The sequence below is a fragment of the Sylvia atricapilla genome, chromosome 6 (genome assembly GCF_009819655.1).
Source record: "Sylvia atricapilla isolate bSylAtr1 chromosome 6, bSylAtr1.pri, whole genome shotgun sequence".
Classification (NCBI taxonomy): domain Eukaryota; kingdom Metazoa; phylum Chordata; class Aves; order Passeriformes; family Sylviidae; genus Sylvia; species Sylvia atricapilla.
The window spans coordinates 42,322,850-42,335,163 of NC_089145.1; the positions used below are offsets into that span (position 1 = coordinate 42,322,850).

Genomic DNA, 12,314 nt, shown 5'->3' on the forward strand with positions numbered 1-12,314 from the left:
ACCCCAGAAGTTCTGGGGGAATAAGGGGACTCCTGCTCTTTGGAGAGGGATCTGCCCTAGCCATAGGTGTCACCAGGACTGATCCAGTTGAGCTGTGAGGCTTCAGCTGCTGACAATTCTGCCAGTGCACTGCACTTAACACCAGTGAGAACAGGCAGTTGAAACAATCCAAACACACATCCCTCCTCCAAATGAATGCACAAAATCCAGCATCACTGTCACATGATAAAAGAATGATTTATTAGAGCAACTTTATGATAAAATTATATAAAATAACAATTTGGTTTTTTAAAGACATCCACAATATCACCTTGAAACAAAATGTACAGATACTGCCTATAATCCAAACAAAAATAAATTACTGTTCAAAAAAATCAAACAAACAAACAAAAAAAACCCCCAAAAGTGGAAAGAAATCAGGGCAGAAGAAACAAATCAAAATTATACACAGCATTTCAAGAGGGCGTGGAAAAGAGAAAGTCATTAATCGATTCAAGTTATACAAACGTGTTTCAGCTTTACTCTCAGACAGCTCAGCTTGCATTTGTGTTGCATGCAAATGGAATGATCCAGTGAACAGTTCAGAACAGCAGAATCAGCAGCATAACAACAGCAAGAGAGTGAAATAGGCACAATTCAGCACGGGGCACATTGAAAGTGAACAGGTAGTTCTGTCTGGTCTTTGCAAAAGTTATACACATTTACCAACTTCAAAAATAGCTAGTGTGATCTGCAAAACAAGAAAAAACTAGAAGAGTCTTGCACTTAAATACTTTACACTTTTTAATCGTCTCTTTTTTTGTCTCTGTTTTTTGTCAGTAGGCTGTATGTAAACATTCCACTAATTGTACCTTTACTAGAATACTCGATGATGCAGACGTTCTTTCCTCCTGGAGCATGACCACAACATGACACCACCATAGATCCAGCTGGGTCCTCGCTCCCAAAGCTCCTACACACCCTCACAGGAATTTACATTCACGCCATCAGAACAGAATAACAGGATTTTACATTTGAAAGCGTCGAACTGAAAAGTTTTCAAGTAAAGTGGAAGAGCTGAGGGCTGGGATTTTGGAAGGTGCTCAGAGCATCAGGCACCCAAGGCATATGGAAAAACCAAAAGGACCTGAGCGCTTGCTTCCCCACGACTTCGAAAATCCCACCCTTCGTTACATTGCTTTAGTCAGACACAAAACACATGAAAGCGAAGTGGCCACAGGAGTGACACACAGGGCAGTGTCACCCTTGCAGAGCTCAATGCAGGGCCCATCCACAGCTCATGGAAGCCAGCAGGAATCTCGTGTACTGATCCTGGGCCCCCCAAATATACCACTACACATGGGTCAGGTTCACACTGGAGTCACACAGGCATGTTTCTATGGCTGCATACAGTACTGTAAGAACCAACAATCAGCAAAGGAGTGGACAGCTCTTTGGCTTATCTGGAGCAGACAAGTGCAAACCACAGTACTTCAGAAGCAGTGAACACAAGAAAATGTATGTTGCGTTTCATTGTTGACTGCAAAACCTTTTCAAATGCAAAGATCCAAGAATGAGCATCGTGTCAGGACACAGAAGCATTTTACAGTTTGGCTGAGCCACAAATAAATCAAGCTGTGCATCCTCCCTGCCTTCACACTCATTTCCAAATTATCAAGAGACACTGATTGTTGCACCCTCATTAGTCACTTGAAGAGGTACTGTATTTTGCAGGTTGATTTAAGGTGTCTGTGGGCTCGCTCTCAAGTCCAGAACAGAGCTACGAAGGGAGAAAAACCCTCCCTGATGTGCTCAAGAATCAAAGAATAATCAAGCAATTTTCAGGTGAAAGTAAACAGAAGTCCCATCAAGGACACATTGCAGAGAAACGGAATCCACTTGCACATAGCCATGAAGATGTGGAAATAACAAATAATCAGAGAAGTCAGATGTACGGCTTAGTAATTCACTTGTCTCTACAGCAAAACTGAAACTAACAGCAACACCTTATCTGTGAAGGTCCTTCAACTCCTAGTGAGTTGGGGTAGCACCTGGTCAGTTCAAACCCTAACTAAGAAGGGCTTGAAAAATTGTCTCATATGTCAGGAACAATACCACCACTTATGATATTCACCAAGGACACAGTCAGGTATTTCAAGAAAAGAGAGATCAGAATCAACAACTGAGTTAACACATTCACAGAGTGCATATATTACAGGCAGAACATCAAGGGCAAATTTTTTTTATTCTGCATTCATCTACGTGAAATCCAGCAAATTTCTTCATGGAAGGGCATCTCCACACAAGCAGATGAGCTTATAGCCTACTGGAAATCTCGGAAGGATATCTGCACCTACTATTTACCAGCCAGCATCTTGCAGGCTCAAAAATAAACTAATGGCGTGTTGATGTACTCCCATTTTGGGACCGATCTTGTCTCTGCTGAAATTGATGAAAAGCTCTCACTGGCTCCACCAGGAAAGCAATCACCTTCTTCACTAGTAAGGTTAAACGCTTTGTGAGCATTCCTATTTATTTAAATTATTTTAACAGGTTCCCACTGTTACAACATCCTAGCAGAAAAGCTCAGGTAACTACTGAAGCTAACTAAGGAACTCACTACTCACCCCAAAATATAAAGTCAGCACACAAGAAGCAGTCAAGCTTGGGAAACCATTTTCACTGGTTAAACTACATACTGTATGAGGGCAAAGTGGAACTCATCTGCTCACCTTTCCCAGTAAATGTATCCTCCACAGCTACAAAAGAATTTCTTTCCCTGATTACTATTTGTTGACCTGGAAGAATGAAAAAGGAATCGATACAAGACAGAAAAAACAGGGAGCAAACACATCTGGAAGAGATCCCCTCAAAACCAAATTTTTTGCTCTTAAAGCAACAAAAATTGCTTAGTGTTTTGTCGTTTAACACAAAGACAGAACATAAACCCCAACTTTTGTTAAATAAGAAACTGCTCAAACAACTGTATACAACCTTAGTGTTTCTAGGATTGTAACGGACCAAAAATTAAATTCAGAGACAAAAGTACCAAATGTACCAAGTGCTTGACACTGTTGAATAGTTTCTGAGGAACACCACAATGGTGGCCTTTGCAAGCACTTTTGCATTGGGAAAAAAATTCATAACAGAACTAGCCATAATGGTGGAGCTACACTGAAGCCATTATTTTTTCAGTGCTGTCAAGTGATTGCACTAGTTCACAGCAACTGTGTAATTAAGTTTATTCCATAAGCCATTGGAACAGATGGTTTTCTTTGCAACTGGGTAACTGCAAACATCTTAGTCTTTGGCCCAGCCAAGAGCATTTGTAGCTCATTATGAAAAGACTGTATATTTAAATTAAAAAAGAAAAGCAGCTTAAAGACAGCATTTGTACCAAAAGCATGAAAATTTGGCAAGCTAAATTGTAAAATCTGTTTTTTTGTACCTACCCCAAACTTTGGGTCTGAAATATTATCATAAACAGTAGCTGTATCAGTAGTCTTTACATTCATATCATTATTAACTTTTATACTTTCCCAAGAGAAAAAAACCAAAATGGTTTATTCTGTCTTGTTTTGAGTTTTGGACTGAAAAACAGATGCACAACTTCAGTGTGGTTGTCTTTTTATGACTGCTGGAAGAAAACCTTACACAACTGCAGTAAAGGTTTCTCTCAGAAACCCATGATATTGCACAATCATTCTGCTGGATTTGCAAGTTGATTCCAACAGTTGTAATGCCTCACTTGTACACTTCAAAAAATTCAATCAAATAAAACCCAAACAAATATAGTATCAAAAAAGGTGTGTGGGGTTTTTTCTGTTTTTTTTTTTTTTTTTTTTTTTTTTTTTTTTTTTTTTTAATTGAGCCTCATTGCAACTGAATAGTTATACACAGGCCAATGCAAGAACACTTTAGCCTCAGCAGTATTGAACGGGAAATATGCAGAGCCTGTTTTCTTATGGCACACTGGAAGAATAAGTGAGTAATTTTGTAAAAATCAGTTTGCCTCTATGCTGAATATGTGCTGCTCCACAGTGCTAGTCCTGTTTAAAAGGCATACACAGACTTTCCATTCACCCTCACAGCATAGATTTTTCTTTTTTGTGCAACATGTTAGCAATCTAAACAACTGCTCCACACAAACTGTCCACAAACCACTCATACACAATACTAATGTGACAGTAGATTACAGTATAGTAGCAATACAAAATATTGTATCAGATCACATATTTCTCTCCATCTGGAATGAAATTCGAATCTTGTAAGCTAGAAGACCCACAGTTCGATTTCTGAGCATAGCTTCTCATCTGTGCTAGGGACAAAGTCTCCAGTGTGGACCCAGAATTGTTAGCAGTCCTGACTTTAGTGGCTGTAGATTGTTTAGCAGCAGAAGATGCTTTGTTACTGGCGACTATATCCAAGTTTCCAGTAGGGTCAATGATAGCATTTATGACTGGGGAAAAAGGGGAAAAAAAAAGATACAATCACATTAGCAGCAGTCAGCAAAGTTTCCAAACAGAAGTTTGATACCTTCACTTTGAAGGCAGTAGAACTGTATGCAGTACTTTTGTTCCTTTTAGTCAGGTTATTTTCCTCATTAGTACCTTCAAGTCAAAACAGCTTTAACAAGCAAAACTTCTCCCAGACTGAAGAGATGTGGATTCGCTAGTTAAATTGGGAAAGACAAACTACAGCAGCCAAATGGAAAGCTTTTAGGAGGAGCCCAAAAAGATGCCTGGATGTTTTTATATGCCTTTATTATGCTTTTAGATGATGCAAGAGCTTCTCCTGCTTTTTCTAATGCAGAGATCTATGTGCAAAATTCAAGTCCAAAAAACATAGCACAGTGTACTGGCTGAAAGAGCTGCTAAATATTATTTCATCAGAACACTCCTGCATCAGTTTATCTTATGGGAATATGCTAATTATCTTAAAGCATTTCCACAGCAACAGCTTCTGCATTTCAATAATCAAAAATTTTCCTAAAAACTGGCAGTGTAAGATAAATGTACTGTTAATTCTCTATGCACTCATCAGAGAGCACTGTGGTAACAACCTGAACTTCTGCATCCTTTCCCAGCTTTCTCTGACAAATCAGGCCAACATTACTTTATTTTGTGCAGTATTTTGTACAGTATTTTTTATTTTTTTTTATTTTACTGGCAGTTCAGAGACAACAGGAACGTTTCAGATGACCAACCTTCAAGCTGTTTTTGAACTCGCCTGAGCTCCTTCAGGATAGAACTGATTTCCTAGAAACAAAAGCATCAGAATGGAAAATTAAGCAACAAAGTACTCAATAGAGAAAGGAATCCAGTCTTACTCCTTCTGCCTTATCTAATCAAGAAGATTCAAAGTCAAAGATTCAACCTTGCTCATTTAACAGAAAAACTGTACTGAGGTGCATTTGGTCAGTGCACAGGGAGCCAGCTCTGCATCATGTCATCAAGTGCTACTACACCACCCTATCCACAGCCACAGTGGCCTTTAGATATGAGGAGCCTCTACAAAGGCTCCTTCTTAATATGAAATACACAAAGGTATTTGTAAACTCAACTCCCAGACCAGACAAGGCATTTGGCCACATTTATACTGCTGCAGCACCAAGTTACACAGGTCTTGCACAAGGTTGTTTAGCATTAATCATATTTGCTGGGTCCACTATTGTACTTAAATCCTTACTGACAATTCCCTTCAAGGACAATGAAAGGTCATGAGAGCACAAACACCAGGTTGAAGCTGAATCACCTGAATGAATTCACCCTGAGGAGGATTTTTACTGCCCTAATGTCAAAGTTACAGTGAAGAAAACAAACATTCACGAGAAACACCTGTCTGCAACTGAAGCTGTGGCAACCACATGGCAGGTGACTCTTTGGTAAATGTTTAAATGAGGCCTAATGACCCTGAACTTCAACATCTGTTAGGAAACCCAGTCTCTGAAGATCAGTTGCAATGGAACTGGGAAAGACTGGTGAAACAAAAACCACAGAAGGAACTCACTTTGTCACACTTGAAACAGTAACAAAACCCAGCAGTTCAACACACAGAAATAGACCAGGAATTTCAGAAATGGATTTGAGAAGGGTCAGAGATTGTTGGTTTGGTTTCTTACAAAGCTTGCATGGATGGAAGTCTTTAGTATTTTACTTGTTTGCATAGACTTACTTTGTTTGATGTCTTCAGAATTGGCACTTCATTTTCTGAATTGATTTTGGCCTCCATCTCCTCCCAGGTCCTTTCTGAGTTTTGAAACAGAATCCTGTAACACAAAAAGTAGAGCAGATCTTAAAAATGCCATTAAAAACTACTTGTTTAAAATACTTAATTAGCACAAAATGTGGCAACAAAAGAGATTAGTGGTCTAGCAGCTGGACAAAGCTCCTTTCAGCTGATTTAGGAACAATCCAAAATCCTTCCCTAACTGATGTCTCTAGAGCAACAACAAATTTTGAAAAGATTTCACAAGCTTGGTAACCTGCATATTTACAAGAGCCTTGGTACACAAAAAAAAAAGAAGACAATCCACTGATTTTCTGCTGTATCTCCTGCACAGGCAGCATTTCAAAGTCAAGGCATCAACAAGCATTACAAATCCAGCATTAAAATTCCAAAGGCCAAAGATATGAGGAAAAGTGATAGCAAATGATCATATTACCTCTGGTTCACTACACACACACAACTTCCTACATCTAGATTCCCTGCATCCTGATTAGAAAACTTTCCAAGATGACAGTACAATATCTTCCACAAGTAGCAAGTCAACAAGCTCACCAGCAAGTCAATATTTCAGGCCAGGGACAACAAATTACTTACTTCATTTTTTCAGCAAGGTTTTCCGTGTTTTCACGGATTGTATGTGATAACTGGGACACTGGGTTCAACATCAGATTGTCAAAAATTACCTAAAATATGAGGACAGATTGGAGAACTTTTAGCAAAAGCGGTGTATTACAAAACAGGAATTTTTTGTACAGTAAATGATCTCCACTGAAACAACTTTGTGTGGATGATACTTGAAGTTCAAGGGAGATTAAGATGATGTGCAGCTCTATTGCAGCACTTTGGCAAAAAGATTAATAGTAACTTGTTCAGACTTTTTCTAGAGACAGAGACACCAGTTGTTTGCAGTAACATAAGCATTTAAGCGTTTCTGAAAGAACAGCACTTAAGACTTTACACACCTCACAAAAAAACCCAAAAAGTCAAATCACAATGCAAGAAGACTCACAAGCAGTCTTGCTGAAAAGACCTAAGTGACACATTTGAGTTCAAACCACCTTCACAGCCAGGTATCCCACCCTGTTACATTCCGCTTTAATAAAAGTAACAACAAAATACTATTAAACCCCAAATATAGAAGCCTCCAGGCTTCTGCCAGAAAAGCCCACATCAAGTTGGAGGCACTCTGAAGCTGCACCTTTTATCCAGCCTTGGCACTTCTCTACAGGAGAGGAAGGGATTGGTTGCTTCAAACCAGTCACAGTTCAGGAGCAGCACCAGTGGCTCAGCCCACGGTCCCTTGTATGTGCCTGTGTGAGTCACACACCACCTCCAGAGAGGCAGCTCCCCCCTCCTGCCTGCACTGCCTCCCTGAAGCCTCTGCCCCAGCTCTTCCTTCCCAACACAACTGGCAGGCAGAGAGCAAGCAGGAACAACAGCCAGTGCTGGAACAGCAGCTTTCTCCTCCTTCCCCTGGCACCATCACTCCACTACACCCCTCATTCCCAACACCATCCCCAGCCTCAAGTGCAGGCCAGGCTTTCTCACCTTTCAAGCATTACCCCAGTGATTTGCAGGTTACCCTGCTCTCTCAGCCCAGAAGAATCAAATTTGCATCAAATTGCGAATGTGGGAGGGAGCAATGCTCACACACTGCAGTCACACACACCCTCCTAAGGTCCAGATCCTGCCACTGCTGCTCCATGAGCAGCTCTAACCAGGATGCCAGCTGCAGAACAGTAAGGTGCCATTAAACTATCAGTGCTTCAGATTTCAAAATTGTGATATTTGAGTTCTTCTCTTAAGATAGCAGTGAAATAGCCTAAGAAGGCTCTGACACTTAATGTGTCCTCCCAAAAAAAGGTGACTAAACTTAAAGTTTTACTGGCATTTTACACAAGAGAGGAAACTTCCAGTCACTGCTTGGCAAGAGGGGTTGTTCTGTCCCTCTTTTTCCTTTTAAACACTGTTTCTGTACCCACACATCAGGGTTGCTGAAAAGTGTGGGTTTTTGGGGTTTTTTTGAGTAGCGTCCTTTTGCAGCTTACAAAGAACAAGTATACATACAGCAGCTTAAAACAATGTCATATATAAAGTAAATAAAAAGGTGGCCTGCCTCCTCACGGTTTCTTGTCCTTGTTTTTCTTGAGGGATCCTCTTCTCTATTATCATTCATATTTTGGTCGAAATCCTTCAGTTCCACTGATCCCGGAGGCACTTTCTGGTAGTTCAGACTTGCTTCTGGAATGTGCTGCACCAACTTGGAAATAACGAGTAATGAGTCATTAAAAATTAGTAGGGAAAGTAGGCTCACAGGCATTCACTGCAGGTATTGTAGATTTTCAGCCAGGCCCAAGAGGAACACTGATTCATTAAAGTCTTGTTCAGACAGGTATGGGCTCATAAGCAAATTACTAGACCCCAATCCTGCAAGGGCCTACCCACTGGAGTCATACTACAAAACTGTGGGCCTATTCTACTTCAAAGTTTTCAGTCTTGAGCATGTATGGAAAGGTACATCTTTGTCTTTTTTGAATTTAGCTAGAACTCAAAAGGACCCTGTTTTTCCATATCTTATGTTTTAATATATCAATGCAACATTAAAGACACACTCAAATTAATTAGAAACCATTTAGTAACACATGAAAGAGATGAAAAAGCAATACAAAACCACTAAAAATGCAAATAATTAACAGGAAGAACGGAAATGACAGGACAGTTACTCCTGTTGGGTTTACTGACAACAACTTTAAAAGAACGGGAAGAAAATAACAGTGACAAGACAGAGATACAAAAATAATGGGATGGAAAGTGCACCTGAGATGGATATGCCAGCCGAAAAGATCTACGAGCAATCTGTGTTAAAACAGAAACAAAGAGATCAATGCTAGTGAATGACTGTGACAGCAAGTATCAGAGAACACAGGATTTGGGGTTATTTCAGATTGACATTCCCAAAAGCACATTCCTGAGGACCAGCACTTGGTGCCCACCTCCCACCATGCACTGAAACCCAGGGAGATCCTGGTCACCAGCAGTTCTGCTGAGGTGGCCTCAGGCAGCTCCCCAGTTACTCCAAAGTGTTACTGTGCTGAGTGAAATCCAGAGCCCTCTGGGAAAGGGCTGAACATCCAGCCCAAGAGGCTCTTTGCTTGGCAAAGCACACAGCTCTTTGTGAAGAAACCATGTGCCATCCAAGGTCCAGGCTCTCCGCACTATGCAGCAGCACTTGGGTTATACACAGGCAGCAGGTGTGAGATATTATGGTGCAGGGGCACAACAGCCAAAATGTTTAGCTAGTAAGCTTCCTTTCATCAAGTGCAGAGACAGTAAGTTAGGCTGCTTGCAGCAGCAAAAGTGTCAGAAGGGAATGAGATGTTCCTACAGTGAGCAGGTCTCAGCACAACCAGCTGAAAACAAGGTAAGGACGGCACCTGCTCCACCATCATAGGAGATTTTTGTACAAGACCTGTTCTGTTCTCATATTTTCTGTTCCATCACTCCTGTAAGCATTTCCTCTTGTCCTACCAACACTCATACTGACTATGTTACACAACCACCAAAGATGAGGTGACTCTTTATTAAAACACATCAGTTTATATTGTTGGTATTCATAACAAGATCCCCAAGCTGCACTGTTTAGAATCCCAATCTATTCAGGATCTGGCTCCACATCTCAGCACTGGCAGCAGAAAACCCTGCTGATGGAACCTGTTTTGGCTATGGACAAGGTAAGCCAGCAACACTGAGACACTGTGGCATTTCGGGTGTAACTCAAATGGCCTGCCAGATGCTGGCCCTGCTGAAATCATGCTGATATCCACTCTTGTTCAGAAGATGCCTTAGTAGAAACCTTGAGAGTGTTTTCAGCCACTGCCTGAGCACACCAAAGGCTATGGCTCCTGATCTGTCTTCACAGGTTCCCATCAGTGCTTCATCCTTTACACCACTGTAAGATCTCAAAAACTGCTCTAGCAGGGGGCACTGCCAGGAGTATTCTCTACAGTGTGACAGTCCTGAATCTGCTCTCCTCACTATTGTGAGGGAGTGACTGGCATGTCCCACACAGCAGCACTACAAAGCCACAGAGAAACCCTCACTCAGGTCAGAGCAATCCTGGGTTTGTGATTCTGCCATTCAGCATCACACTTTGAAGTCTGTCATTCTGCAAAACAGCAACATAATTTGCAGGTGTCTTCCTCTAGCAGCTGGAAAAATCTCTCTGTATGAGCTGACTTATAGTTGAAGTCTTCAGTGGCACTCCAAAAAACAAAATCAGGGATGCTGCTCTTCCTCCCCTGCTTTTCTGCAAGCAAGTGGGAGCTGAGTAAAATGTTTCATTTGCAAGTCAGAAGTGCAGTAGACATGTCATCTTTACTGCTTGAAAAGATTAATACAAAAGGCAGCTTGACAGGCATGGCACTTGCAAGGAAGTAAAGCAATAAAACACTTTATCTCACAGCTCGAAGTCATTGTGAAACATTCGTGCACTTTGGATCCAATAGGCCCTGGGACAAACCCTTCCCTGAGCAGGCTTCAGCTGATCTCAGTTTAGTAGAACCACAGCCACACTCACTTCATCCTCTGGGTATCTCCCTAAATTTCTGCTTTGCACCTCTAGCGCTGATCACAGCAGGGTCACGGGGTCTCCAAGGACTCTCTTGGCACAGTAATAGGTTTGGTCTCAGTTTTGAACCCTGCCTGGGATGGGTCTGCAATTCTCAAAACAGTCAAAGACAACAGGGGGCCAGGGGAACCATCTGAGCAGCTGAGAGCTGGTATTTTTTAAGCCCACACTGGTGGCACACAGGAGGGAATTTGGATTTAAATACTAGCAAAGGCGATTTTGCTTTAGCAGCTGAAGCCTCCTGGTGACCTTGTAGCCAAATTTGAGCTAAGCTGTCCCTATACTGCAGCACTGTGAACCAAATTAAGAAATTCCCTCTCTCCTTCCCAGCCAAGTGCAGACCAACTGTGCTACACAGTTTGGGAGGAAGCCACAGCTTCACTGAAGGGCTGGGGGACAGCACTTCCCAAGCTACTTGCCTTCCTCCTTGCCCAGCTCCCAGAGTCCTTGCCCTCCTCCACCAATACTCGGAGGGAAGGGATTCGAGCAACACCTCCACAGCATTTCAACAGTCCTGGCAGGAAGGGCACAGCAGAGGTACAAAACACACAGCTGACACAGAGAATGCAGCCAGCACACACTGTCAGTGCCTCGTGTGGAACTAAGAGGAGGGCTCTGGCTCCTGGCACAGCAGCACAACACATTCCCTCCATCCTGCTCCTCAGATGCAAATTTCAAGGCCCAGTGTGCAAACAGAAGCCTTGAGACCTTAGGAAATTATATGATTCCCATATCTTGCAAGGCTGGCTGAGGCACAGAGGGCAAACCAAAGAGCAACCTAAATAGGCTGCAGTTGGTCTTTCTGGTGGTGCTTTTTAGGAGTACAGGGAATGAAGGTTTTTCAGTGCTGCAGCAACTGGGGGAAGCTGCTCTGGACTCCTAGCCCAACCATGCCCCATGTACTTACTAGCACTGAGAGGCAGAGATTCCTGTGATTCCTGGCCTTACCTCTTCTCTCGCGGATATGGTGGAAGCTGGAGTGTTGGGCATAGAGCTGAGGGAGGTGCTTGGCCCCGTCCCCGAGGAGCTCTGGGAGTCCCCATCTCCAGCAACGTCATGAATCTCTCGAGCAAGGATGGCCACATCCTTCACCAAGGTTTGGCTGAGCCTAAAGCACAGGCAACAAAGCAGAACCATTAGGACACAGAATACAAAATGCCTCATATTCATAAAATATAAAAAGAGGAGCCACAAAAGGTTTGTGGGAACTATAACTTCTGCAGAGGCTAGGGCCAGCAGGGTTTTTTGGGGTACCTTGGCAGGGTGCTGAGGAACATTCTGGCTGCATACAAAAGAAATCCTCTTCTTTCCTGAATCCAGCTTCGAAGTGGAGAATTGATATAAAGCAAATTCTAGTGACTACACGCTTACAGAAAGTAGAGGAGACAATCCATAAAGAAATTTTATGTTGTTGCTCCCCCACCCATCCACTCTAGTTCTCTCTCTTGTCTGTTTGTTTGCTTGTTTTAATAGAATACAG

At 42.1% G+C, this 12,314-nt stretch overlaps 1 protein-coding gene across 5 annotated transcripts in view; it reads right to left on the reverse strand.

Annotated features, from left to right (window-relative positions):
- Positions 1-216: 216 nt before the first annotated feature.
- The window catches only part of CEP170B (centrosomal protein 170B), a 57,404-nt gene continuing 45,306 nt past the window's right edge, over positions 217-12,314 (reverse strand). For 3 of the 5 annotated variants that reach the window (XM_066321661.1, XM_066321658.1, XM_066321659.1), the window contains 3 exons: positions 11,783-11,942; positions 9,025-9,063; positions 7,722-8,467 (listed from right to left, as the gene is read on the reverse strand). In XM_066321661.1, coding sequence (XP_066177758.1) covers positions 8,252-8,467; positions 9,025-9,063; positions 11,783-11,942 — 415 coding nt within the window. In that variant the 3' untranslated portion in view covers positions 7,722-8,251. Of the gene's footprint in view, positions 4,439-5,185; positions 5,238-6,153; positions 6,248-6,801; positions 6,891-7,721; positions 8,468-9,024; positions 9,064-11,782; positions 11,943-12,314 lie in introns of those variants that run through there. The other 2 variants (XM_066321662.1, XM_066321660.1) reach the window with 2 other exon arrangements.